The sequence below is a fragment of the Lutjanus erythropterus genome, chromosome 18 (genome assembly GCF_056507025.1).
Source record: "Lutjanus erythropterus isolate fLutEry1 chromosome 18, fLutEry1.hap2, whole genome shotgun sequence".
Taxonomy (NCBI): domain Eukaryota; kingdom Metazoa; phylum Chordata; class Actinopteri; order Lutjaniformes; family Lutjanidae; genus Lutjanus; species Lutjanus erythropterus.
Window position 1 is genome coordinate 648,205 of NC_139334.1, and position 25,431 is coordinate 673,635.

At 40.0% G+C, this 25,431-nt stretch overlaps 1 protein-coding gene across 1 annotated transcript in view; it reads right to left on the minus strand.

Moving 5' to 3' along the window:
- Positions 1-25,431, minus strand: part of kif6 (kinesin family member 6) — an 86,023-nt gene that overhangs the window by 9,042 nt on the left and 51,550 nt on the right. The window contains exons 14-17 of the mRNA XM_084742504.1: positions 11,658-11,760; positions 10,804-10,859; positions 1,064-1,114; positions 35-122 (exon numbers count right to left, since the gene is read on the minus strand). Coding sequence (XP_084598630.1) covers positions 35-122; positions 1,064-1,114; positions 10,804-10,859; positions 11,658-11,760 — 298 coding nt within the window. The remainder of the gene's footprint in view (positions 1-34; positions 123-1,063; positions 1,115-10,803; positions 10,860-11,657; positions 11,761-25,431) is intronic.

Here is a 25,431-nt window from a genome sequence, read left to right on the forward strand (position 1 = left end):
GTAATACATTAAAATGCACTTTTACGACACTCACGCTTTCTTTTCTTGCTCAATGTGTTTGCACAGGTTTTCTTCCACTGGATCGACCTCCTCATCAGCTTCTGTGTGATTCCCAATCACACCTATAGTAGAGCGGGACAGACAGAAGACATGGTAAATGTTTTAAAGACAGACGCAAATGTGGACATATTGTAGATAAAAATAAAAAAAAATCACCCATTCTTGAAAAAATGTGTGAAAAAAATGTGAAAATTGTTAATACCAAGACTGTAATTCCATTTTTAAACACAGGAGAGAAAACAGTTCAGATGAAAATGAAAAAATGTGTCTCGATAATATTTTTTTCCCTCACTTGCCTCTCAGGGCTTCTGTACAACCATGTGTTGTGTGCATGCGAATCGATTTCATTCAAAGACAATGCTTTAAATACTGACTCTGCATAATAGAAGCCACGCTGCTGTGATCTGTTCTCTGATGCCCGACTCAAAATAACAAGAAAGGCCCTTGGCGCCTGAAGTGGAGGGAGATGTTTGTGTGCTTTATGACCAGATTTCCTCATCAAAGCATTTATGTCACTGATCAAAACAGTCAGAAAAGAGTAAATAAAGGAGTCTTAGAGTCGTGACGCCCAGTCTTTGGTCACTAAGCTCTCAGTCAATGCGGCCTGCTGCAGGGACTTTGAAGTGGGCACTGCTGCACATGATCTACAGCACAAGAGCACCCACATTCGTGTCCACAATGTTTACCGCCCCATTCTGAAAGGAGCTCAATATCAAAAAGACGATAAACAGAGTTTGAATTTGTGACAGATTTGTTCATCCTTTCAGTTGACGCTTGAGGAGTCAAGTGTCTGAATTTGAAGTCAGAGTGTAAACCTGGATTCTTCGACAAAAAGGCAAGAGTGCAATATGTGGAGATTTTCTATAACGATGCATTTAATTGCTTCAAGTGTACATGCATTGTTTAGTTGTTGATGTGGACAGATGGAGTTGGATAATATGCTGCTGTAGACATATGGTTTAAGTTTTGATGGTGGGAACATCCACTGTCAGTGTGATCTTACCATGAGCTGCCCTCTGCCTCCTCTGCATCGCTAACTGCTTCTTCAACTCGTCTGAGAAAGACAGAGAGACAGACATTTAAAACATCACCTCTTGTTCATACATCACATTATTGCTACCCTTACCTGTCCAGAGGAAGCATTTTAAAAGACAGTTTTCAATAAATCATCAAAATCTTTTACAGACTGACAGTACAGAAGTGTGAAGCAGGTAGGAGGAAAACCCAAGCAGCAACATAAGTATTATGGGTAAGAACTGTGGTGATACCTTTTAATGGGGACTTCTATATAGAGATGGACACCATGACAGCACCACAAAAGTGAAGCCAAAACATCTTGATCGCCCCCCAGTGGCTGGCTGCAGTACAGGTCATAAACCCTGCCCCTTTTCATGTTAGCAGATGGGACATGGGCCAAGCTAAAAAAAAAATTACATCTAATAAATATTTCCCAAAGATGGTTTCTGTCAGTTTAAGTGGTTCTCATTGTTCTGATATTTATTCAAGTATCCATTTTTCTCTGGTTTTAATTAGTTATTTGATTCTATAAAAAGTGGGTTCCATGTCATGATTATTTGCCAAACCCTGCTTGTGGCCGATTCGGCCAGCTGCTTGGGCGGGACCTTGATACCACGACTCAAACCCTGCTCCGACCTTAAACTACTGCACAGACTCTCTGGCAGCGTCCTTATCCAGGGCAGTTTGGCTTGATATTTCTAAAATATTGCCATATATTTACTTAAAAATGACAATGCAGCAGGACTGTCCAACTTCATCCAAAATCTACTAATGATGAATGATCACATTTTGTAACTGGAGTCTTGCTTCAGTTAGCAGTGGTAAACATGTTTCCATCTAAATGAATCACACATTTTGACTGAATTTCAAGTACATTGGAAAAAGGAAATGCAAATGAATGTTTATTTCCATTTCCCACCATTATGTGATTATTAAGGGTTGGTTCATTAAGATAAGCAGCAGGTGGTACCAATTCTCCATTCTGAAAACCAGTATAACCACTGCAGAAGAAATGGGAACAATAAAATGATGTGATTAAATGAGCACCAGTTGAACCTCGAATGCTGACAAACAGTGTAGAAAGAAAAAAGTGGTGACTTTTCTGTTAGTTTCATGAAAGTACACTTTTTTTTTGAAAAAGGCAAAAATGAAAAAGAAGTTTTGTCAGATTTTGCTGTTTCCATCAACCTCTTCTAACGCGGTACTTCAAAATACTCCTGAAAACATGTTGAGGGAAACATGGCTACTGACAGGTTTTTCAGTGTGGGGAAGAGACCAAAGGCTGTAATGACTGACCAAGGTCAAGATATCCACACTAAAGGAGCATTGTACAGGAAAATGACAAAAGACACGTAAAAAAAGGTCAGAATCTAAGCAACAGAAGTCAAGGTATTCTCACTTTTAGTCTCTAGTGTGGTTCGAATTCCAAACACACTGAATCCTAAAATTCCAATAATGCAACTCTATAGCATCTTTTATTAGACCAATAACAATATTATCTTAAAAGGATCAGCCCAAAATCAAAAATACATATTTTTCCCCTGGCCTGTAGCACTATTTATCCATCTTTATGGTGTGAGTTGCAGAGGTTTGGATATATAATGGGACTAAATGACACAAGTCCTGTGTTGCTCTAAGCAACAAAAAATACATTTGAAAATTTGACTCTTTACAAAAATCATGACCCCCGCTGCTCAAAATAATCCACAGACCTTGTTGTGAGCAGTTTCATGTAGGAACTACTTTCTGTCTGCAGAAGAATTTACCAAACTTCTTCCTTTCTAAAAAATATTTTTGGAAAGAGGACTTGTGTTGTTTAGTTCCATTATATTTGAGAGATTGCAGACACCTCTGTGGTCGATATCTCCAAAACACACCAGATAAATAGCACTACAGGCCAGGGGTGTATTCACAACTGTGTATTGTTGATTGCGGGGTGAACTGTCCCTTTAAACGGGACATACTGCTGAGTTACACACTTCCACAGTCCTCAGAATGAACTCTTGTGACTCCAGTGAGCCTGGAAGCAACATGAGGGAGGGTTTTTGGGTCACTGCCTCTCTTGTGGCAGTGATACTGTTGACATATGGGTAAGTCAATTGTGTCTGTTCTTCTGTTTTTACTGTGTCTCTTCCCCTAATTAATTGCCCTATTGAAGATACTGGATTTTTGATGCAATGCTTCAGTGGTAAAAGACAACTGTAAAATAAATGGACTAAAAGAGATTTGTACAGGCCAAATCTGAAGCCATTTCTATCTGAAATACCACACTGACTGGCGTGGGACTGTTCAGGGGTACTTTTACCACAAGACAACAAAAGGACATAATTTCAGATCAAAGATCAAAGATGGTGATAGTGAGTTGAGTGAATGACCAGAATAATTGCGAGGCAGACTAAAAGATAAAAGAGACATTGAAAGTTTCCATGACAGTCCCTCAGGTCTTATACGCATGTAGACGGTGCTGAGCTGCAGCTCGTTCTGTAATATGATCCTGTCGCCAATCTAAAAGCTGACGTACAAAAATGAGAAATCCAGATGAAGGATCATTTGACAAAAACAGGGGGTAGGGAGCTACCTTTTCACCAAACACCTCTCATGGTGCCATAAAACAGCTGGATTAGAGCCTTTGCTTAGTCAAAGAGAAGACGAAGACAATGAGAGCGTTTAAGACAAACATCTGTGCTGCTTGAGTCTCTTATGCAGAAATTAGAGTTCCAAAATGGTTCTTCCTGAAGGGGTGAGGTTGAGGTTCTACCCAGAATCATTTGGATTATGAGTGAAACCTTTCACAAATCGTAAATCATAAACCCTTTATGTTGGGTTCTAGGTAGAGCTCTCTAAAAGAATTCCAAGGGGAACCTTAATAAAAAGTTCTACCAGGATCCAAAAAGGGTTCTCATATGGGAACAAGCTGAAGGACCCTTTATAACTCTAGCTAGCACCTTCACTTCACAGAGTGTAGAGATCCTGGGATTAATAAAGTGTAACATTTTTATCACACTCTTCAGGTTGAGGTTTACATCAGCTCTCAATGTTCTACTGAAAAAAGCTTTCAAACTGTTTGCAGTCTGTTAACGTAACACACAGAACAGCTCATCCTTCAAAACTCTGTACAAACACTGTTTTTTTTAAATGCTGACCACTGTTGGGGGTTTCAGTAGACAGTGGAGACGTGAATGGATGACGTGAAATGTTACAAATGACTCACAGGGACATATTGTGGCCATGATGACACTATTTTTTCCTGACGCCTATAGAGTAAGAGGCCATGTGTTTTCATACAGCATCAGTAGTTATAGGAGCTGAGAATTTAAATGAACTGAGACGCCCTGTGGCTTTACATTGTGGTCAGGTGGGCAGTCCAAGTCTTCTAACAGACACAACGTTCTCGAATATTTCCCAAAACTAATGGATGTATAGTCTCCTCCTTTCACGTGTAACATTAAAAGGATTTAGAAATATTTATGCTGTGAGTACGGTATGTTGACAGGGTGAAAAAGTGCAGGGAGGCAACTGCAACATAAAGAGCACATGGGGCCGACACGACCCGTGTGGCTTCCATCAGTGCAGAAGGCTTTTCAATACCCGAAGGCCAAGCAGCTACACGACTATCTACACTGTTGAACGTAATTGGGTTCTGAACGGGTTAAATATGGTGTAAGAACAAACTCTGGTGCTGTTGGCCATATGACTAAAAATATACAGATCTCAGATTACAGAGTGTTTGGTCAAGACATGTTGTTGAAAAACCGACTGCAATTTCAACACTGTTTCTGACCCTCAACGACAAGAAAAATTCCACCAAAGATTCATTTGCATACGTGTCAAGTAATAGTGGTGTGCGGCGTGCTTACTGCAATGCTTCATTACACTCGAGTGCTCATGTACCCCTTCCAGGACAAGACTGTGGGCTCGACACCACAACCTCTTCCAAACCACGCAGGGTTTCCCCCCACACCGTCAGGAGACGTGCCGTCGTCTCGGAGGACCGGTTTCAAGCTACAAGCCTCAATAAATATTTGGCGATTTTTGTGGCGTTGAGGTTAAATGTGATATTCCACACAAATACCACAGCGAGCGCAAGATCCAAGGATCATACATACAGCACTATCCAGTTTCTCAATATCTGGGCGGGTGTCAATTTGAATGTATCTGAAGAGTGAATGAATCTTTAAGTCAGAGCACAACATAATATGAAAAACTTGGAAAAGAGCACTAATATAATCTGAGTGATAAACAACCAGCATAAGAGTTCTGTGTTTTTATTGGACAGCTGTGTTCTCTGAGGCCATAAGCTAAATCAGGAACATGACATAAAGAACTCTAATGAGCAGAGGTGGGAAATAAGAAGAAATACTTCTGAAAACTCTTCACTTTTACTCCCAACAATTTAACACAAACATTACTACTTTCTACTTACTACATTTTCAAAATAGCTTGTTACTTTAGTTTTAATGCATTTGAATTATTGATTATATACATTTTGGATCATTGTGTGCTGCCTTCTTAACATCAAGACTGATGTCAACACACAGTAAATGGACAGCACATAGAAAAGTGTGTCCATTGGTGTGTACATTATTACTTATTAAGCATGAGAGACGTAACAAGATGAAAATGATGTAACAACATGAAAGATGCACTGTGCACATGTGACAAGACAGAAAACAATGTAAGAGATGTAACCAGATGAAAAACAACACAAAAGATGTAACCAGACAAGAAAGACATAACATGATGAAAAACAATGTAAGAGATGTAAAAAAAAAAAGAAGACAAAACAAGATGAATTACAACACAAGAGATATAAAAAGATGAGAAAAATGTAATAAGACAAACAAGGTAAAAGAAGCAGCAAGACAAAAAACAACATACAAGATGTGACAAGATGAAAAACTAACTAGATGAAAAAGACGCAACAATGAAAACTACGTAGAAGAGTTAAAAAGATGAAATCATTATGAAACAGACAAGAAAGTGGGGCCCCAACGGAGGAAAGGTGAAGTTCAGTTGTTTTTGCACAGCTGGTAGAAATGTCCTTTATAAGGTGACTTTTCACCTTAGTACATTTCAGAGCCTGTACTTTTCATTTTTACTTGAGTAAAGAAGTTTACTCTGTCTGTTACCTTCTATATTTGCCACCTCTGCTAATGAGCTGCTTACATTAGCACTTCAAGTAAATCACAGTGATAATCATGTAAAATCTAGTGACTGTTGGCTGCAAAGACCACATGCGATGCAGGAATAAAGTTTTTTTTTTTTTAATTTTTCCTGCGAAATTCCTTCACAAGTGCCTTGGAACAATCTCCTTGGCAATGAAACACATTTTAGACTCCAATAGTCCTTGAAATCTATCCCAAAATCTTTGGATCTTAGGGTCACTTCAGCAAAGGTGAGCAGGGGATGAAAGCTGGAGCGCCAAAGCAGTTACCAGATGCTCCGTCACATGTGGCAGAGAAATCAAGAGATGCTGCTCCTTTCCAGCTGCCCTACACCTTTCATGCTGTAGAAGTCATGCGTCGCTGAATAAATATACTATATATCCTCGCACTTTTTGGACCTAAGGGCTTGAAACGTATGCTCCTCCAGTGGGATTGGATTCCAGAGCCGTATGCAGTGGCCAAGAACAATACTGTAAACCAGGGAAATGTTTAGACACCAATGTCTCCACGGGCTACCGCCTCTCCCTTTCTCCCCTGCTACTGACCCTCACGCTGGGTACATCCATCAGGAGAAGCAGCACAAAGCTTTTGTCTATATTATGCTAAATGTTTCCATGTTCTACATTAACCATGAGACACAGGTAGTGTAAAATTTCCAAGCAGGGCTTCCAAGATGGCAAGGAAACACACGGCTAAATATTATGGTACTACTTTCCATCCAGAAGAGGCAACCACGTTCCACTAAAAACACCGTCTCTCATCTAGGAAGAATGCAGCTCCATGTAGCTAACAATGTAATCATATCTGACAGCATCAAGATGGTTTCTGGGTATCTTTCCAAATTTGAATCAGTTCAAGAATTCAAATCTTCACAAAAAACTACATTCATTTAGTAAATCCAGTGATGATGTCTGCAGAACACATCTGAAGAATGAATATTTCACATGATGTCATAGCTGATTTCTGTGTGATGTATGATACATGGCTGTGTCAGCGCCTCGTGGGCTGAACGTTGAAAAAAAAAAAAAAAAATGAATTCCAAGGGTGATAAGTGTATGCTGGCATGTGTGAGGGTAACAGCCGAATGCTACCAAACCACCAAGCGTGATCTGAGGCAGCGCTGATGCCAGGCACTGGTGTGAGGCAAGCGTATCCATTTCAATGGCATGTGAAATGAGCCACAAACACACACAGTCCAGGGAAATTCATAAATGTAGCTTGCAGTAGTAAATGCAAACCAGATCGAGTCCTAATAACACATTTTTAAGTTGTTTTTTTTTTTTTTGAGTTTACTGGAAAATTCAACCAAAGAGCAGTGAAATCATTTAAACCTTCTGCCACCGGTGACAGAACTTGTCTTTCAGTAATCCTGCAAAAGCAACTCATTATGATACATTACTGGAGAAAGTTAATTATATAGTGACTTCAAATGAACGTTGACTCATTTGAAATCTTATTAAATAGTCAATTATGAACATTCTATTAAAACGAATGTTCCTATAGATCAGTGTTTCCCAATCCTGGTCCTCAGGGCCCACTGTCCTGCATGTTTCAGATGTTTCTCTGCTCCAACACACCTGATTCACATGATTAGCTCGTCATCAAGCCTCTGCAGAAGCCTGATAACAACCTGATCATTTGAATCAGGTGTGTTGGAGCAGAGAAACGTCTAAAACATGCAGGACAGTGGGCCCTGAGGACCAGGATTGGGAAACACTGCTATAGATAAAGTGAACACTGATCAATTTTGTGCCATTTGTGCAATGAAATGGATTATGGATCTCCATAAACTAGAATGATATATGGAAAAATGCAAGGCAACCCTTTAGTTAGAATATACTACACTGAGCACTGCGTGTTATCGGCGCTGTGAGATAAGTTGCAGTGAACCCTGAAGGACAGTGACAGTGTTTATGATGGATACTGGTTGAGGGGAGCGTTGGAAAAGGGTCATTAACTGGTTTGGAGGGGGTTAACAATGTAGGAATTATATAAATACATACAAAACACCCCAACAACAATGTACTATTTGCTTTTATGCCATCAGTTTTAGCTGTCAGCTCGCTTACATCAAAGTCAGGTCAAACAGTGACGCCCCGTTGTCTGTGGGGTCAAAGGTTGTGTCGTAGACTTTCACAATAAAACCCCGGCGGCTGATTAGGCTTGATATTACTGTATTAGCAAATAGACCTGGGCGATACAGCTGAAAAACATATCACGATAGTGAAGTTTCATATTTGTCGATATAGATAATTATTGATCATGTAGGTTGACTGACTACATGTTGTACTCCAAAGTGTAGAAGTGACTGAGGTGATAAAATGAGTAAAAATCACAATATTTTTGACTAAATACTTTGATATTGTGACAATACTGTAGGGATAACATTTGGTGCTTTCAGAAAATATTTACCCAATGAGATTTTCTAATAAATAATCATCAGTTACATGGATAGAATGATAATGATGATGATAATTAATATACTGCCCAGCCCTATTAGTGAACATAAATGTTATAAAAATACTGCAGTCATTTTCAATACTTCCATCATTTCCGGGGGAAAAAAGGCCTATCATGGTATTATATGTGTTTTATTATCATTCACCCAGAATTAGTCCATTTTTACCCATCCTGCACCTGTGAATTTGTATAAAAATATTTTTTACCCATGACACCACGTTTCTGTGGGTCACTCAGTGTAGTTCTCTCCATGCTGGGTCTGAATAAAAAGCCCGTGGTGGATCCTCCAGCAGGGACTTATTTTTACGTTACGTGAGGTGTGAACGACCTTCCTCATGTCTTTGATCATCTATTGTTACTGCAGAAAGCTCATTTAGCTCAAGGTACTGTTGAAGATACTATTTTATATTTTAGATATGTATTTTTATAAATACACCTGTAGCATAGGTTTAGATGATTGGATGAATATATCATCTATTGACGATGGGCTGAATCCATCACCGGGTGCTTTTTTGGGACGATATTAGTCATTTTGTTTTGCTTGTGTAATGGTCTGCAGAGTGGCAGCTGCTGCTGTGCACCGCGCTCTTGTCCAGCGGCACAGGACACACCCACTCGCCGGACCATGAGTGTGCTGAGCTCGGTGTGGAGTGAGAGGTAAACAGCCTGCAGTCAGACTCTTTACACTCTTTTCACGTGGTAAATTAAGGATTTAATTTGACCAAACCAGAGTTGGTCACAGATGGTTTTGGTGAGTTTTACATGTTTTTCCGTCAAGTTTGAATGAAGTGAATTTTCCAAGGATTTAACGAGCCAATTAAGTTCGTCTTAGTTTGGTAAACGAGAGAAACTTGAATTCAGAAGGTGAACAGTTGTATTTCTCCATTGAAAAAGGAAAATAAGTGTGAGAATATTTAATTTCTTGACGCTTTGTAAGTTTATTTTGTTTACTGGACATAGTGGAAGTACGCCGCTTACGTAATGTAGTAAATTCGCCACTTGTGCACATCTCCCAGCTGAGACCCGAGAGGACAGGAGGGGGAGACAAAGACATCGCCAATCGCAGATTGAAGGCCTGACGATGGTTGTTTGAAAAATTTCAACACATCGCCGAACTCTAATCTGGCATTTGTAAGAAACAAAAGTGCTTGAAAATCAGATGGAAATTCAGTGAGTCATGATGATTTTAATTGTGGATAGACCTCAGGCATTAGGAGACACGGCTGCCTCGTACCAATATGGCGGCTGCTATGACACACAAGATCCACAGCGAAGTAATGAATGCATGCTTTAAATAAACCTTTGTAAAGAACTTATTTGCCATTATTATATTATTATATAATTTGATGTTATTTGGTTGTAATTACAATGATATATTGAGGAGGACAGCTCTGTTTTTCTGCCCCCTGCCCCCGAGGTAATCTCCACCCATGCTTTTAAGTACATTTTACTTTTACTTGAGTTGAGTTTCTTTGAAATAACAGTATATTTACTTCAGTATTCTCCATCCATGGCGCGGGACTATCCAAGTTGTCAGTGTGTTGACACACAGTAGTACACACATGTATGTATGTTTCTCAGCAGAGAAACTCCTGACAGAAGCCCAGTGGATTTCTTGGAGTTAAACTTAATCACTCAGCACCGACTGAACCTGGGGTTTGTGCCAGGCCTCGTTTTGGCACAGTAAGGCTACCTGTCAGGGACATTGCCCAGAAGAACACATGGGTGTGCTTACAGAGTCATCATAAAACAGCCTGAGCCAGGCTAGTAAAAAGCACAGGTTGGAAGACTAGGTGGGTGGAAATCAGAACGCCTCTTGCTCCTGGAAAAGTTCAGGAATGTGCTGAACGACATTTCTGCACTCCGGGGAGACGGAACCCTGACAGTGATGTGTTCATAAACGATTTCCAGGCAGGTAGGCTGGTGTCGTTTGGGAGAACATTAATGGAAATTATCAGCGTTCTTCAGGGCTTGCACCACAGCCTTTGTTTGCCATGAGGATAATGATGACAATGAAATGAAATGTAGAGCTGAACGTTTTCACAGCTTTAAAAATGTAATGTGATTTCTGGAGGGCAGCTTACATGTTGAGGCAACTTACTGATTCTGTTTCTGGCTTCATTCAGTTCCTCCCCGAGTCTTCTGGCCTCAGATGACCTGTTCAAGAGGATGCAGGTGTTACTGGAAGATGTAGCAAAAAATGTGTTTGATGAATTGGATGTGGTAAAATAACAATGAACAAGCCTAAATGTAGGATTCTTTTCATTTTGCAAAGCAACAAAGTGTACAGAATTGAGTACTGCATAAAACACAGACCTCTACTAGATAGTGGTTTTGTCAAAGTTTTTTTTGTGATTCCAGACATCAATATGTTTTTAAAAAACTAGCAGCCTCTGCAGCTGCTAATAATCTAGTCTTCAGAGTTTTTTATCCCTGGCAGGCGTAAGCCGGTGTGTGTGTGAGTGAGTGTGTGTGTGATGACTGGACCTACATCTTCTCCACAGCTAATCTCAAATATTGCTGGACCGATCAGTCTAATTTTTCATGATTGTATGCTGAAGGACTCCTGATATTCAGAATTCTTGAAAAAACCTTTTTATGACTTTTATGCCTTTATGTTTTTGTGTTTTCGTGTCGTTCCATTCGTGTGAACGCAATATCTTAAGAGCGCCATGAGGGAATTTCTTCAAACTTGACAAAAATGGCCGCTTGGAATCAAGAGTGATTTTGGTGGTCAAAGGTCAAAGGTCAAAGTCATGATGACCTCATTAAACACAGTTTTTCAAGATTCCATAGGCTAATTATGGCAAAATAACAATCATCTAACAGGATAAAATGATGAGGTGACTACACTTTATAATCAGAGGGTCAACTTCACTGTGACATCATAATGTTCAGCTCTCTATCACCTCTGTAAAAACAGTCTCTAAGTGAAGACAGCATGTTTCTACTAGCCTCTGTTTGAGTAGGATCTTGTTGTCTTCAATGGTCACATGGTCCTTATGGTCCTTGATGAAGATCTCAAAGGCCTCCTGCTTCCCCATAGACAGCTGTGGACCTGAGAGGAAACCATCCAGCACTAAGTCATAGCTTTATTCAAACAGTGAACAGTGAGACGTGAGCTGTGCACATTCCCACATCAACAGGTACTCAACTCCAATCTGGCAGCCAGATGCCTGCCAGAGCCCCACTGATGCAGCTGACCTCCCACCTATTACTAATTACAAAACCAAAGCACTATTAACCATCCATTCACAGTTTAAAGAGAACATAAACACAAACATAAACAACAATTCTTTACATGTCAGCATTATATGGCAAACACCCCCCCACCTAACTTTGGAAACTTGCCACATGTAAGGAAATGACATGTAACATTCTGCATTTTTCTTAAAATGATAGAAATCTGCTTCAAATACTCCACTTTTACCAAAGAAATAAACTTAAACACAGTAGTTAATGCCGACTGTGCACAGCATGTTGCTTTTGTTCACCTCTGAACATCTGATTTAATTGAAAATGGAAACATTTGCCGATGACTGAACATTCAAATTGTGTGAAAAAAGGGGGGAAAGGGGAACACATTGTGCCAGATGTGTAGGGCAACACTGGACTCCTCTGCTGGAGATGGATTCAGTGATTGGCAGAAGCTAATTTTAAACACACCATTCAGAGTTGGATATGTTCACTTAGTTTAATCACAAAACTTCACAAATATACTTCGGCTTTTATACAGCATTTTGTCTAAGAATCAAAATGAATTCCTTTCCATAATCTGTCAAATCAGATATTACTATAGCTGATATTTATCGGCTAATGTACACCAAAACAAATATATACCAATAAAGCTGCTTAGGCCAATATCCGCTGTTAATTTATCTGCACTGATATTTATTGTGCATCTCTAAGTAACTATGGCTTAACGACAAACAGTGAATGAAGACACGGACCACCGTCAGCAAGAACAAATCAGAGAAAAGAAACACAGCTTTTTGATTGTTTCACAGCAGTTACATTCTTAAGCACAAATAAACAAGGCCACACCTTGGTGCAAGTGTGTGAATGCAGCCAAAGCAATTTTCAGTCTGCTCTGCCTGTGTGTGTGTGTGTGTGTGTGTTTGTGTGTGTGTGTGTGTGTGTGTGTGTGTGTGTGTGTGTGTGTGTGTGTTTTTTATGTGCAGGACTGCAACTAACGGTTATTTTCATCATCGATTAATCTGATGATTATTTTCTTGATTAATCAATTAGTTGTTTGTCCATAAAATGTCAGATAAAGGTAAAAAAGGTCAGTGTCTCTCAAACCCAAAGATGATGTCCTCAAATAATAAGCTTATTTTATTTAAATGTCTTGTTGTGTTTATAACTGAAACATATTCAGTCTACTGTCATAGAAAAGTAAAGAAAACATATTCAAGAAGCTGAAATCAGAGAACTTGACCTTTTTTTTTTTAATTTAAAAGGGTCTCAAAATGATTAATCAATTAACAGAATAGTCTGGAATTAATTTAATGGCCGACCTCTCACATACAGAAGGCAGAAGAGAGACAGAGAATGAGATATAACCGTTGATCACTACATTTTCATAAGTCCCAACCTCACAACCTGCTCACTGTTTTGGGGCTGCAGACCACTGCCCAAAGGTTGATGCGTAGAAACATCCTGAACACAGCAAAGCATGAGAACACAGGCAGAGGGCAGGGTCTCTGCAGATACAGACGCCACCACACACTTCTAGTGGGCCATTAGCGATGATCTATACAGGTCTGTAAGAAAAACATTTCATGTTACTGAATACCTTTTAAAAGACCTGTTTTGAGGCCTTTCATAACATATATTTTGGCATGTCATAGCAGGAAAAGCGCCGGTGTTACTAATAACATTAACGATGGCGTGTTTCCATCAAGTGTCCCGTTCCAGACGCCCAGCATGTACAGAGGCCATAGAAGTTGATCACCTGCAGGGAGAATGGAGGGTACTTGTTATTAACGTTGCTAATTATTATTAATTACACCTGTGGTTTTCCTTCTATGTCAAAATGCCTGCTGTGGAAAAGACCTGTTTGCTCCAAAAGGGGACCAAAATTAAATATAGACACTGAATCATGTTGGTAGGTAATTATTCTGAACTGCTGCCTGTAGCATAATCAGTCGGTGTTGTCATCACTTCTCACAGACTCAAAAACATGCTTGAAGTTGCCGTGGTGACTTGTGGGAGTTCAGTCGTGCGTTCTAGTTCCTGGAGTTAAAAGACGCAACCGCAGATACATCTGCCAATCGATCAGAGCTCCGTCTCAACCTGACAAATCCAACAAACAACATGTTTTCTTCCTGCATGCAAGACTGCACAAGACTGTGTATGACCTAATAGCAACCAGAATTATTTTTTTTACGAGATTTCTGAGGAAAACCCAAAGCTTCACAATGACTTCCAGTGAATTCCACCATTGTTAAAATGTGTGGAGTTTTGCGACAAAGCTGCTCTAACTGAAGACACACAGGACAGTAACTCATGTGAGATTAATTGGCGGACAGTTAGGAATTTTGTTTCTTTATTTTTGGAAAGTCTTGATTGAAACCAGCAGACGTCTCACAGACACACAGCGTGTTGCAAGAGCCAACCCCAACAAATCAGTTGAAGAGGTTTCTCTGAGGGAAATGCACTCCATTCGACTCTTGTATAGAGCAACATTCCAGGAATATCTGGGAGTGATATGACATCATATTATGTTGTACTAACATAATTTGTGGGGTAATGAGATCACATGGACCTTAGGCCAACTTTCCTAATTCTTCTTTTCCGTGCTTCAAGTGCTGACAAACCACAGAGGTTTTACAGAGGAGGAATGTGTCGTGACTATTGTTGCTGTCTTGACAAATTTTAGAAATGAAATACCAGCAAAGTGAAGTATGACCGTACTTTTCCATCGATTTATAAGAAGGAAAATTGTTAGCTGTTTGCAGAAAAGGTTAGAGCTTGATAGAAAACAATCTGTCTGGTACATTGTGTGGTCCTCCTGCCTGGGACAGTAATATTTGACTTATTGAGGTGTCCCTATCGTCTTCAAGGCTTGTGCTTAGCTCACAGAAAAGTGTGGAGGACCTGGTAGAATCATCAGCGTCTCATTACATGTTAGCAGGATTTACAGTAAGATCTAATGCTCCCTGTAAGTCTCAACTCTCCATTGAGTTTCTTTGACTTTAATACAGTTCATCACCAGCCTGAATTACAACAGGGACACCTTGTCCATCCGTTAGCCACCTTTCTACACTATAAAAACTATCTTAAAGGGACAGTTCAGTTTATTTACTTGAATGGGATTGTGTGAGGTACATATCTGTCAAAAAGGTCCACCTAAAGTGCAGGCAATATTTAGAATAGCAATAACAGCTCCTTCCACCTGCCATTATCACTCTGTCTCTCTCAACCAGACTCCCTTTGCAAAGAAAGTCATTTTACCTTGCAGAACATCAGAGCTGCTGGTCCACCGCTGCGTTTGTCTTATTGTGTAACTTTGGTGAGTCCAAACTAACCCTTTAAAACACCACAAACAAGTCACAAACAGCTCAAACAAACTAACCAATCAATGCAGCTGTACATCCACAACTGCTGTGTTCTGTGAGGTAAAATGACAGATTTTGCCGATGGAATCTGTCTGGTTTGAGGAGAATAATATTTGGCTAAAATAACAGAGGTTTCTAGGGTTGCAAAGTTTTTGTAATTTCCTCAACTGACAGTTGGAAATGCTAACAATAATTAATAAGATATGAACAATAATTAATAAAATATGATAAGATTTGTTTTCTAATTTTATTTCTCATGTTAATTTTGTCATGATTTTCCTCATTTTCCCTATTTAACAATGCCTCTCCCACAAAAAACAATTTCTAGACTATTGATAAATTATTAATTGATACATTTTAACTGGTTAAATTCTTAACTGTAATTAATCGATTAATGATTAGCCTAATCAGTAACATCCCTACCAGTTTCTCACTGGAAAAGGCTGTAAAGTGGTACAAATATGTGTGTGGAGTGTACAACCGAAAGTGATTTTTATTAGGTGGCTAAAATACAGTTTGCTGCTGACCCTGTCCACAGCAGTACATTGCTTAGCCTCCTGCTGCTCCTTCAAACTCAGGGGGTGCTGATCGCCATCTGTTGTAGGTAATACACTGACTGTGGATAAGTACCTCATACAACCCCAATCCAACTATCCATCCATTGTCCATAACTGTTTATCCTGATGGGTCGCCAATTCTTGCCCAAGCTATCCCAGGTGACACTGGGCAAGAGGCGGGGTACATGCTGGACAAGTTACCAATTCATTGCAGGGCACAGAAACAAACAACCAGAAATATCAGAAATATCTCTATGAGAGCACAAGAAGAAAACACTGTACATCTGCACCTGTGAAACAAGACTATAAATCAGGCATATCGCAATCAGAATTTAGAATGTCAAAAGTAGTGATACTTCAATACTTTCTGAATAGCACACGATTAAAAACAATACAATACTAATAATCAATAGTGTCAGAAGTACAGAAGCCAGAAAAAAGTTAAGCTCTATGAGCTAATTCAAGACCTCACTTCAGTTTAGTCTTTATTGTCCTGCCTGAAATTTGGCTTACAGCAAAACCAGAAAGTATTCAGTGACTTTTTCTGCACCAGCACTGTTATGCACCAATTTAAAAAAAAAAAGATTTTTTTATGCTAGTATTCCACTGAAGTTTAAAACTGTGCTATTGTGACAACCCTAACACAGACAATAGGCATCCAGTTCTATGAGGAACTCAAAATCTTGTGTTGTGTGCAGACTGCTTCTGAAGAGACGGTGGTCATCAGAAAGGAAGAAGAAAAAAAAAAAAAAAAACCTCTCTGATGTTCACGTTTTATTCTGCGCTGGCAAAGCTGAGAGCCCAGTACAGAAGGATGTATTATGGAAAAAGTAGAGACGATTATGCGCCATTCAATCAGCATGAACGGTTTCCATGGAAAGGTCATCATCATTACGTTTACAGTCAATCTTCAGGGGACAGCAATTACCCTCTCCGTAACCATAGAGGCTGTTGGCTACAGCACCAGAACCCTCAGATTAAACCTAAATTAAAACATACATAAACATTCAGTGACCCATTGAGCATGAGGAAAGGATAAGTGTACTGCATTTGTTTTGAATTAGGACAGAGTAAAGAACAATGATCTAATGTGCATATAGTTTGGTTATGAGTTTCCAAGTGGGTCATGGAAAATAAGCGCTCCAGATGTGAAACATACGATATATACTTCAGTGCACTGCATAAAGCGGCTGTGTCAGTTGTGTGTTTTTAGTATTTTGCACATTCTGCGAATTTGAGAGAAATATTAACATGTAACTGAACATAACGGCCTCTTTTGACGGCGCAGCATTAGCTAAAAATCCCTGACACCAGGCGAAAGACTCAAGTGTGAGAATTGTCTTCTCCGATCCTCCTGGAACTGCTCAACGCGCTCTTAAAAGCTTTCTCTTCCCAAAGTGCAGAGCCTTTCTGGACAACATCAAGTGTTCCCCGCTGCTTAACAGCTGATGGAGCTGGAAATGTGTTCTGCTCACAGAGCAGAAAGAGACAGAAATTTCTCATGAAGTGTGAGAAAAGTGGGTGAACATTCCACAGTGGACATGTAACTACTAAGGGACTGCAGGATCTGGGAACTTTTGAGGAGGTCGCAACCTTTTCGCATCAAAATGGATAAAAATATACAGTAACGATATTGTTGGCAAAAATACCTAATCTAGTCATTATATAGTCTGTGTTTACGAGTGAGGTCATCAGCTGACACCGTCTCAGGTCATCGCTCCAGTGTAATGTTGAATCAGTCACTCTGACTGACCAAGAAAATCCAGTCTAGTCGTAATTACTTAGTGTATATTTTACTTTTTTTTTGCAGTCAGGAAAAGACAGTTGAATAATTAAAGCAACGATGCCAATTTCACACTGATTTACTCACTTTGTGGTCAGTGAGTCAAGATGTATAAAGACTCGTGCGCAAGACAACGTGGCAGGAACCCAAGTAGTGGAGGCATTTATGCTAAATTTGTTGTTCATAGCAGTATACTCCAAAGTGTCAGAGGATGTACAAGCAAAGTATTCTGTGAATAAGCGGAGGAACATCATTATCCAACATGGCTGCTCCCGCTGGCCTAGGAGCTTTCGCTTCTGAGGAAGAATTTATTTGCTTAGACATGAGATGTTCTGTCCGTTGCTTACGTGCAGAGAGACGCCTCGACAGGGATTACAGACATATCGTGAGGACAATGTGTGCTAATGACAAGGAAATGCAGCTGCAGCTACATGTAGCAGCTAAAAAGCTTTAAATCTTTCTCAGGAGGAGTTGGTGAAGAACGAAGACATGTAAAAGAATGAAAAATGGACTTAAAGTCAGCAGGTGGACACAAACACAAGTCTAAATGACATATCATATAGCTGAATGTATAAATAATAAACTGCTTCCTAACATATCAAGTTTAGGTGTCCAGTTTGCACACCTGTCAATCAAAGTAAAAACTAAACTACATACAAAAGAGCGGCTGTTTGGTTTATTCCCTTGAGATGTCTGGTGTTTAACTTTTTGCCTTGTACGGGAATCTTGGGATGGGAATAAAATTCCAAAAATGCACAATAATTCATGTAGACCATAAGTATGTCAGTGCTTTGTCATATTTGTAATTCGTAGCTGTAGAGGTCCTCTGCTGATGCCTTGACCATGATCAAAACATACATCAAAGTTAATATAAAGAGCTGGTAAAATAAAGTGATAATACTACTGTGCTATAAAGGAATTTGTAATTACATTTATAATAATTTAGATATGATTATACAGGCTTTGAAAGTCTGGAAATGTTTTGTTTAAGTACTTTTAAAGTGTTTCACTTGTGCACTCTTTAAAAACTGTGTGAACACTGTAGAGAGATTGGTAGATATGTCATCATAATAATAGTACTTAAGGAAGGAATTTAATATACGGTATATTACAGGCGTTTTTTGATCTATGTTGCATAAACACATGCAGCTTTAACACTCTATACTGTGTGTAAGAGTGCAGGCATCTTTAAATCACTACACAACGGTCATATTAAATTACTCTTACGTGTTAATTGTAGTTGGGTTAGGCTCAAATTTGTTACGTATTTAGTATCTATTTATTTTTTATATCAAGTTTAATTTAAACTGTTAACATTTAATATATTGTCCAAATTCTAATTTGCTTTAAGAATGAATAATAATAATGCCATAGCATAGATCTTGACATTACTGTAGAGATTCCTTCTGAAAAGAATATCATTTCTAAATTGCATTGCAATCAGTTGTAATTTTATACCCTTGCATTCGCAAATGATGAGCCCATAAGTTCCTTGTTTAATCAGTTCTGCTAATTATAGGACTATTACACATTATACTTCCATCTCATATAACATTACATTCTGACACAAGGAAATGTGAGTATGTTTTGGGCCTGACTTGTGATCATTGTGATCATCATCTCACGCCTGCTTCATTGTTCCATATTCTGTGGGACTGACCCTAACTACATGTGTACTGGCATACGTACGGTATCGGCAGGGAAATTAAATCCATGACTCAACAAACAACTCTGTTTTCTTCCTGTTCAGTCCTCATGAAGCCCACCTGAAAACAATTTTGTCCGGTAAATTTCTAGACTGGGCAGTCAGCCTGGTGAGTTGGACAGTTTGTTTGGCCTCAGGAGCTGCTGCTTTCAGGACAGAGACGGCCGACGTAGGTCAGAGTCAGCGCAGAATGAATGGACCGGATGCTTCAGCAGTGATTATACATGGCTCACATCTCGCTTCTGACATATGTAATAACCTATCACTCAGTATGGGAGGAAACAGCCATAAAAATATCATTGGAAGGCGGTATTGCTGACTTTATGAGTGTCCTTGCCAAAAGTAATTTTGTGCAACATTTATTCCGGAACTCAAGTATTATGGGCAGAGCCAAAAAGATTCTTCATAATGATTTGTTTGTGAGTCTGACAGAAACGACCCGTGCCCTTTCTCATTTGATTTTGAAACAGCTGAATTATTAAAATGTAATATTTCAAGGTTTGGATTGAATATGACTCTTAAACCTTGTGGAGCGCTTTCAGGAAATCAGACCAACTCAAACACTACAGGTCATGCAGGTATTTATGTTTCTGGCCATTGGGAGCAGCAGATGCTCATTGTAAAAATGTCTCAAGTACATGCGCAGAATGGGGTGTTGGTGGAAAGGAAGATTCCTCTGGCACCATGACCAAGTCCTAAGGTCTAAGGTCACCATCAGACTCAGCACACCCCCAAACCGTCCATCACTTTGATCAGAGCACAATACCATTCCAGCTCCCTGGCCGGGTTTCTCACCAGCACATGGCTCCAAGTCAACCTAGGAAGGCTGCTCAAGTTCCCACAAAACACTGCAACCACTCCACTCCACCCAGACACAGTGTTAACATTGGAGCATACGATGCATGTGGTCCTGCTGGAACTTGTCTCCACTGACTGCAAAAGGGCTAAATACAATATGTGGTTTTAAAGTGCTGGAGCAATGGCTGAGGAGCATGATGTGAGCAAGCTGAAGTCGGGTGATGGGCTTTACTAACCATTTACTGCTGCAAAGTCTCAATCTCCTTAAAGTAAAAGGCCTGCAGGCCAAAAGAGGAATCAAGAACATTCTGGAGGATGGAGAAAAGGCCTTTCAGTTGCTGTGGATTCAGAAAGGGGATCCGTGGAGCAGGTCGCCAAGTTAGGGGCTGATCATCCCAAGCTGGGTTGCCCAGGTGAGGTTGTCCGATAAAAGACCCAAAACACCCTGTGAACTCAAGTTCAGTGCTGAAGATGGATCCAAGTAAGACCAGAAGGTGTATTAAGGCCAAAAAAAAAGGCCAATAAGCAGACATCTCTGAAAAAGATGTGTGGATGGCAACATATGTTGCCCCAAAATCTGTATGTGCCTTTCAGCATCACTGGGGCCAGAAGGTACATTCTTAAACTAAAAAAAGCCCAGTTTTCTTTCAAAATCATATACAACACTTCAATATATAAAAACACATACAGACAGCATTATCAAGTAGTTGGCACCACTGTCTAAGTGTACAGTTGTAAAGCAGTAGATGCCACACAGTCACAAATCAACCAAATGGAAGTGGAATTAATGGCAGTCATCAAGTCCTATAAAATCAGGGACAGAAAAAGAAGATGTCTTGCAGGGCCAGGTGAAAACAAAAACTCTGGTGAGATGACCCAGATGATCACGCTCACTCCATATTAGATCACATACCATTCTGAGAGACTAATACACGTGGCACATCATTTATCAGTGGCTTTATAAACCACAGCTTTATAGCCATCCATCATAGAACTCCTCATTGTCCCTTCGACGAATGACTGATGCGCTCACTAATTCTGCCTGGACGGAGTTCAAACATGTGTTTGTTTTTTAATAGGCTCTTCTTTCAGAGACCCTGTTTGCAATTACCCCTGTGCTGGCCTTATTACCGCACTGGGCACCATTACACAAAAATGTCGAAGAGGATGAGGGAGCTGTGGTTAGCAGAGACAGGAGCACAGCCTCAGTTTGATGAGTTGCTGGCTCATACCCCTGTGCCCGATGGCTATGACCGAGCTTGTTATAAGGGCTCAGGTTTATCATCACACTTAAGGCACCACTTAACCAGAATTAAACAAGAACAGCTAAATAAATGCTGCTGCTGGCTAAGGAGCATATCTCAAAGCTTGATTGGCTTAACTTTCAAATTCCTGTTGCATTTAAAGCAAGTTCAAGTCTAAACCAGGTACAAGTCGACTGACAATCCAAGAGGAGTTGCAGTCTGAAGCCTTTGCTACTTACTCTGCCATCTCTGTGTTTTCGTTATACTTTCTCTACAGTGACATTATGATTTAAACTTTTTGAAAGTATGTGCCATGGCAGGACTACATGTGTGACATACACGTTGTTCGGTTTGTTATTCATTAGAATAATTTTGGTGTTGACAGAAGCATTTTTTCCTGAATTAGGTGTACTATTTCAGCGGTCGTCAATAGAGGGCAGTGGGAGACCTTAACGTACCGCCTGGACTGTGGATTTAAACTAATGTTCAAACTCATCAACTTTATTGTTTTTTCTAAGTATACACTCTTTACTTTTAACAACACTCAGTAACAATTTGGGAACTGAAGGCACAAATTGTAGAAGTTTAGAAAGTGAAATTCTTGCTTGATTTCAGCAAGACAAAAAAATAAAAGACATTATCTGGATGGCAGCATATGTTGCTACAAAACCTTTATGCACCATTCAGCATCAATGGGGCCTTTTTGGGATTTTCTTGCCTATATTTGATAGGACAGCTGAAGAGTAAACAGGAAAGGGGGGTGAAGAGAGAGGGGATGACACGCAGCAAAGGGCCACAGGTGGGAGTCGAACCAGCGGCAAGGTTTTAGCCTTGCCCCTTACCTCTAGAGACTTCTACAGATTCTCTGAATCTTTTAGTGATATTATGGATTGTAGAAGGTGAACTCACTAAATTCCTTGAACACAATCATCGACCTTTGGCCTGCCAGACCGACCAGAGGCCGACACATAGCAGAGGCCCCCCTGTGGGAGGTCTTCAATTCCCTCCTCTGGAAGAATTTCTCATGCATCCCGTGAGCGGCTGAGGATGTGGAATCTGAGTGGGCCATATTCAAAGGTTCCATTGCTAAGGTGGTCTTCAGGAGCTGTGGTCAGCAAGTCATCGGTGCCTGTCGTGGTGACAACCTTCACCAGCAGTGAAGGAGGCTGTCGAGCTTAAGACAGAAACCTTTCGGGCTTGGTTGGCCTGGGGGGGGGTCTCCTAAAGCAGCAAAAACTTGGCAGGTGTGGCAGGAGTTCGCTATGGAGAAAGAATTTCAGTTGACCTTGAGGAAATTCTGGCAAACTATTCGATGACTCGAGAAGGGAAAGCAGGGATTGGCCTTTGCTGTGTTCAGCCGGGGAGGAGAACTGCTGACCCAGACTGGGATGTCGGGCAGTGGGAGGAGCACTTTGATGAAGTCATGAACCTCACCAACATGTGTTTCTGTGGAGGAGGCAGAGTCTGATGTTTTGGGAGAAGTCTTGTCCATATCCCCTGACAGAGGTCTCTGAGATAGTTAAGAAGCTTCCCAGAGGCAAGGCGCCAGGTGTGGATGAAATTCACCCAGAGATGCTGAAGGCTCTTGACAGTGTGTTGCTGTCTTGGCTGACAGGACTCGTGTTTTAATGTTGTGGCTGATTGATCTATATTTTTTATAAGGATGCGTTTTTGTTTGGTCAGATTGACAGATTAGCCAATCTGCCTCTGCTGGCTATAATGAGTTCACCACGAGTGTGTCTGCTCATGGGTTAAAACTGAATAAATTCTAAATCTGTCGGCAGACCTGCCTGCAGAATGTACACTAAGATATAAATTGATATCATCCACTACATGTACCCAGTAAAAAGGGTAAAAGAAACTGGTGAGAAATAAAGAGATGAATGATGAACTATGTATAGTATATATACTTTATATTACTGAGTTTACATGATAGAGAGTTTGCAGTATCATTAAATTCAATAAACACTCAGATGAAAGCATTCATACTGAAATGCAGCATGTTTTCTTTATCTCATGTCACTGTTTTCGGACACTGTTGTTTCTGCTCTGTGCTCCGGAGATGTTACACATGGAGATAACTTAAACAACTGCAAAACTGTGATGACAGTCAATTCAATACCACATCTAAGAGTAATCTGCCTGTTACTGGAACTATAAGATTTCCATGAATTCATCTACCATTGCCATGAAACACTGTAAATATCCTCTGGCATGTTTACTTACATGAGATACTGTATATTCTTGCATTAGAACAGAGGAATATAAAAAAAATTGGCACTTAGTGAATGCTTTTTTTTGACATGAACACACTGAATCTAAATGGGCTGTCTGAACAGTGTCTCTTGTGTTTATATTGCAGCATTCTTGGCTCTTGGTCTCTGCTTCATGTTCCAGTAGATGTATTATAGGTTTTAAACTCAGCTTTTCATCAGCAACAAATTACAGGTTTAATATGCTGTACTGTCTAACGTTGCTTTGCTGACACAATTAAACTGGGCCACTTGAGTGACCTCTAACTCCTAAATACATACAATCCTGCTGATGACATTGTTTAGGCATAAGACAACGCAGGGAGCTCTGGGATGTCAGACTCATCGCTATGCAGTAAAATCCAGAAATCGAGGATTTGTCATGCCCCACAGGCAACCTCAACAGGCGCACTAAAAAATCAGCATGACCACAAAGAGCTGCCCACATTCCAATGGAGAAAGATCACCTGTCTGTGTACTCTTAGCGCCTAATTCATCACAAAGTCATCGCTTCTTCCAGGTCAGAAAGACTGACTGTCATGTTTAACTGAGTCAACATCTGTGAAAATTTTGTTTAATTTATACGGTACTTTATTATTCCCCGTGGGATACTTTCGACTCATTATTACTATTTAGTAGCAGTGAGCAGCCACAGTGCAGTGCCAAGGACTCAGCAGCTCCATTTCTGAGAAGTATTACTTTATACAATGCACGTATTTTATAGTGGGAGGAATCACACATAAACACAAGGAGAACATATTAATTCCATGCAGAAAGGACATAATTGGCCCTGGTAGGTTTAAACAACAACAATAAAAGACACATGAAATGAAACACAGAATCTAACCATGCAGATTGTTTCAGTTTTATGTGCCAAGTTTTTTTTTAAAATATCTATCTCTGAGAATTCTACCAACACGACAGAGTGCTGCAGGAATGAGTCCGAAGAACAGGAAATGAGTTAGCGTTACTAGCACGTCCGGTTCCCTTGTCTTGAACTCAGCGGGTTTGTTGAATGAGTTTTGGTGAGAATCTTGAAATAAGGTCTGGCATCTAAAAGACATCTAAAAACATTCAGCAGCAGCATCTTTTTACAAAAACAGTGTCCCTCTGGATAGTCAAAATTGCTGTGGACAGCTTTCATTAGAATTACTTTCTACTGAACAACTTTGTTTTATGTGGAGACTGATACCTCAAAACCAAGGACAAAAAACATGTTTATTGTACCAGGGCTTTAATGTGGTGCTCTCATTATATGCTCTTAGCCTGGATCTGCTCAAAAAGGGAGCTTTTTGTCACCACTGTCGCCATGGGCTTGCCAATGGTAGAAATGGTTGTTTCTTTGTAAATAATATAAAGAGTATGGTCTTAACCTGCTCCAAATGAAAAGTGCCTTGAGATAACTATCTGGAAATGGCTTGAGTAACAGCGCAGATGGCAGCACCAAACTATCCCCGCACACTTTTTCATTTTACTTTTTGTACATACTGCACTTAGTTGGGACGTGCTGCTTCCTCATAATATGGCATCTTGAACTTTGACCCTCTTGCTCATATAGCCATCACAAAGGATTGTGGGTGAGAATAGACAGAAAAGCATGCTGGCTTGCATACTACAGATTACGACCAAATGCAGCAGGACATCCTTGAATTTTTGACATAGTGTATGTGACACACCCTGTACTGGAACATACTAAATCTTCTCCTGGCATACTAAAGAGTATGGTAGTAATTTGGACCTTATTTTGTATTTCTCTGTGTACTACACATTATCCCCATCACAACATATATGGAGGCTTTAAAAAATAATTTTAAAACTTTAAAATTCAAA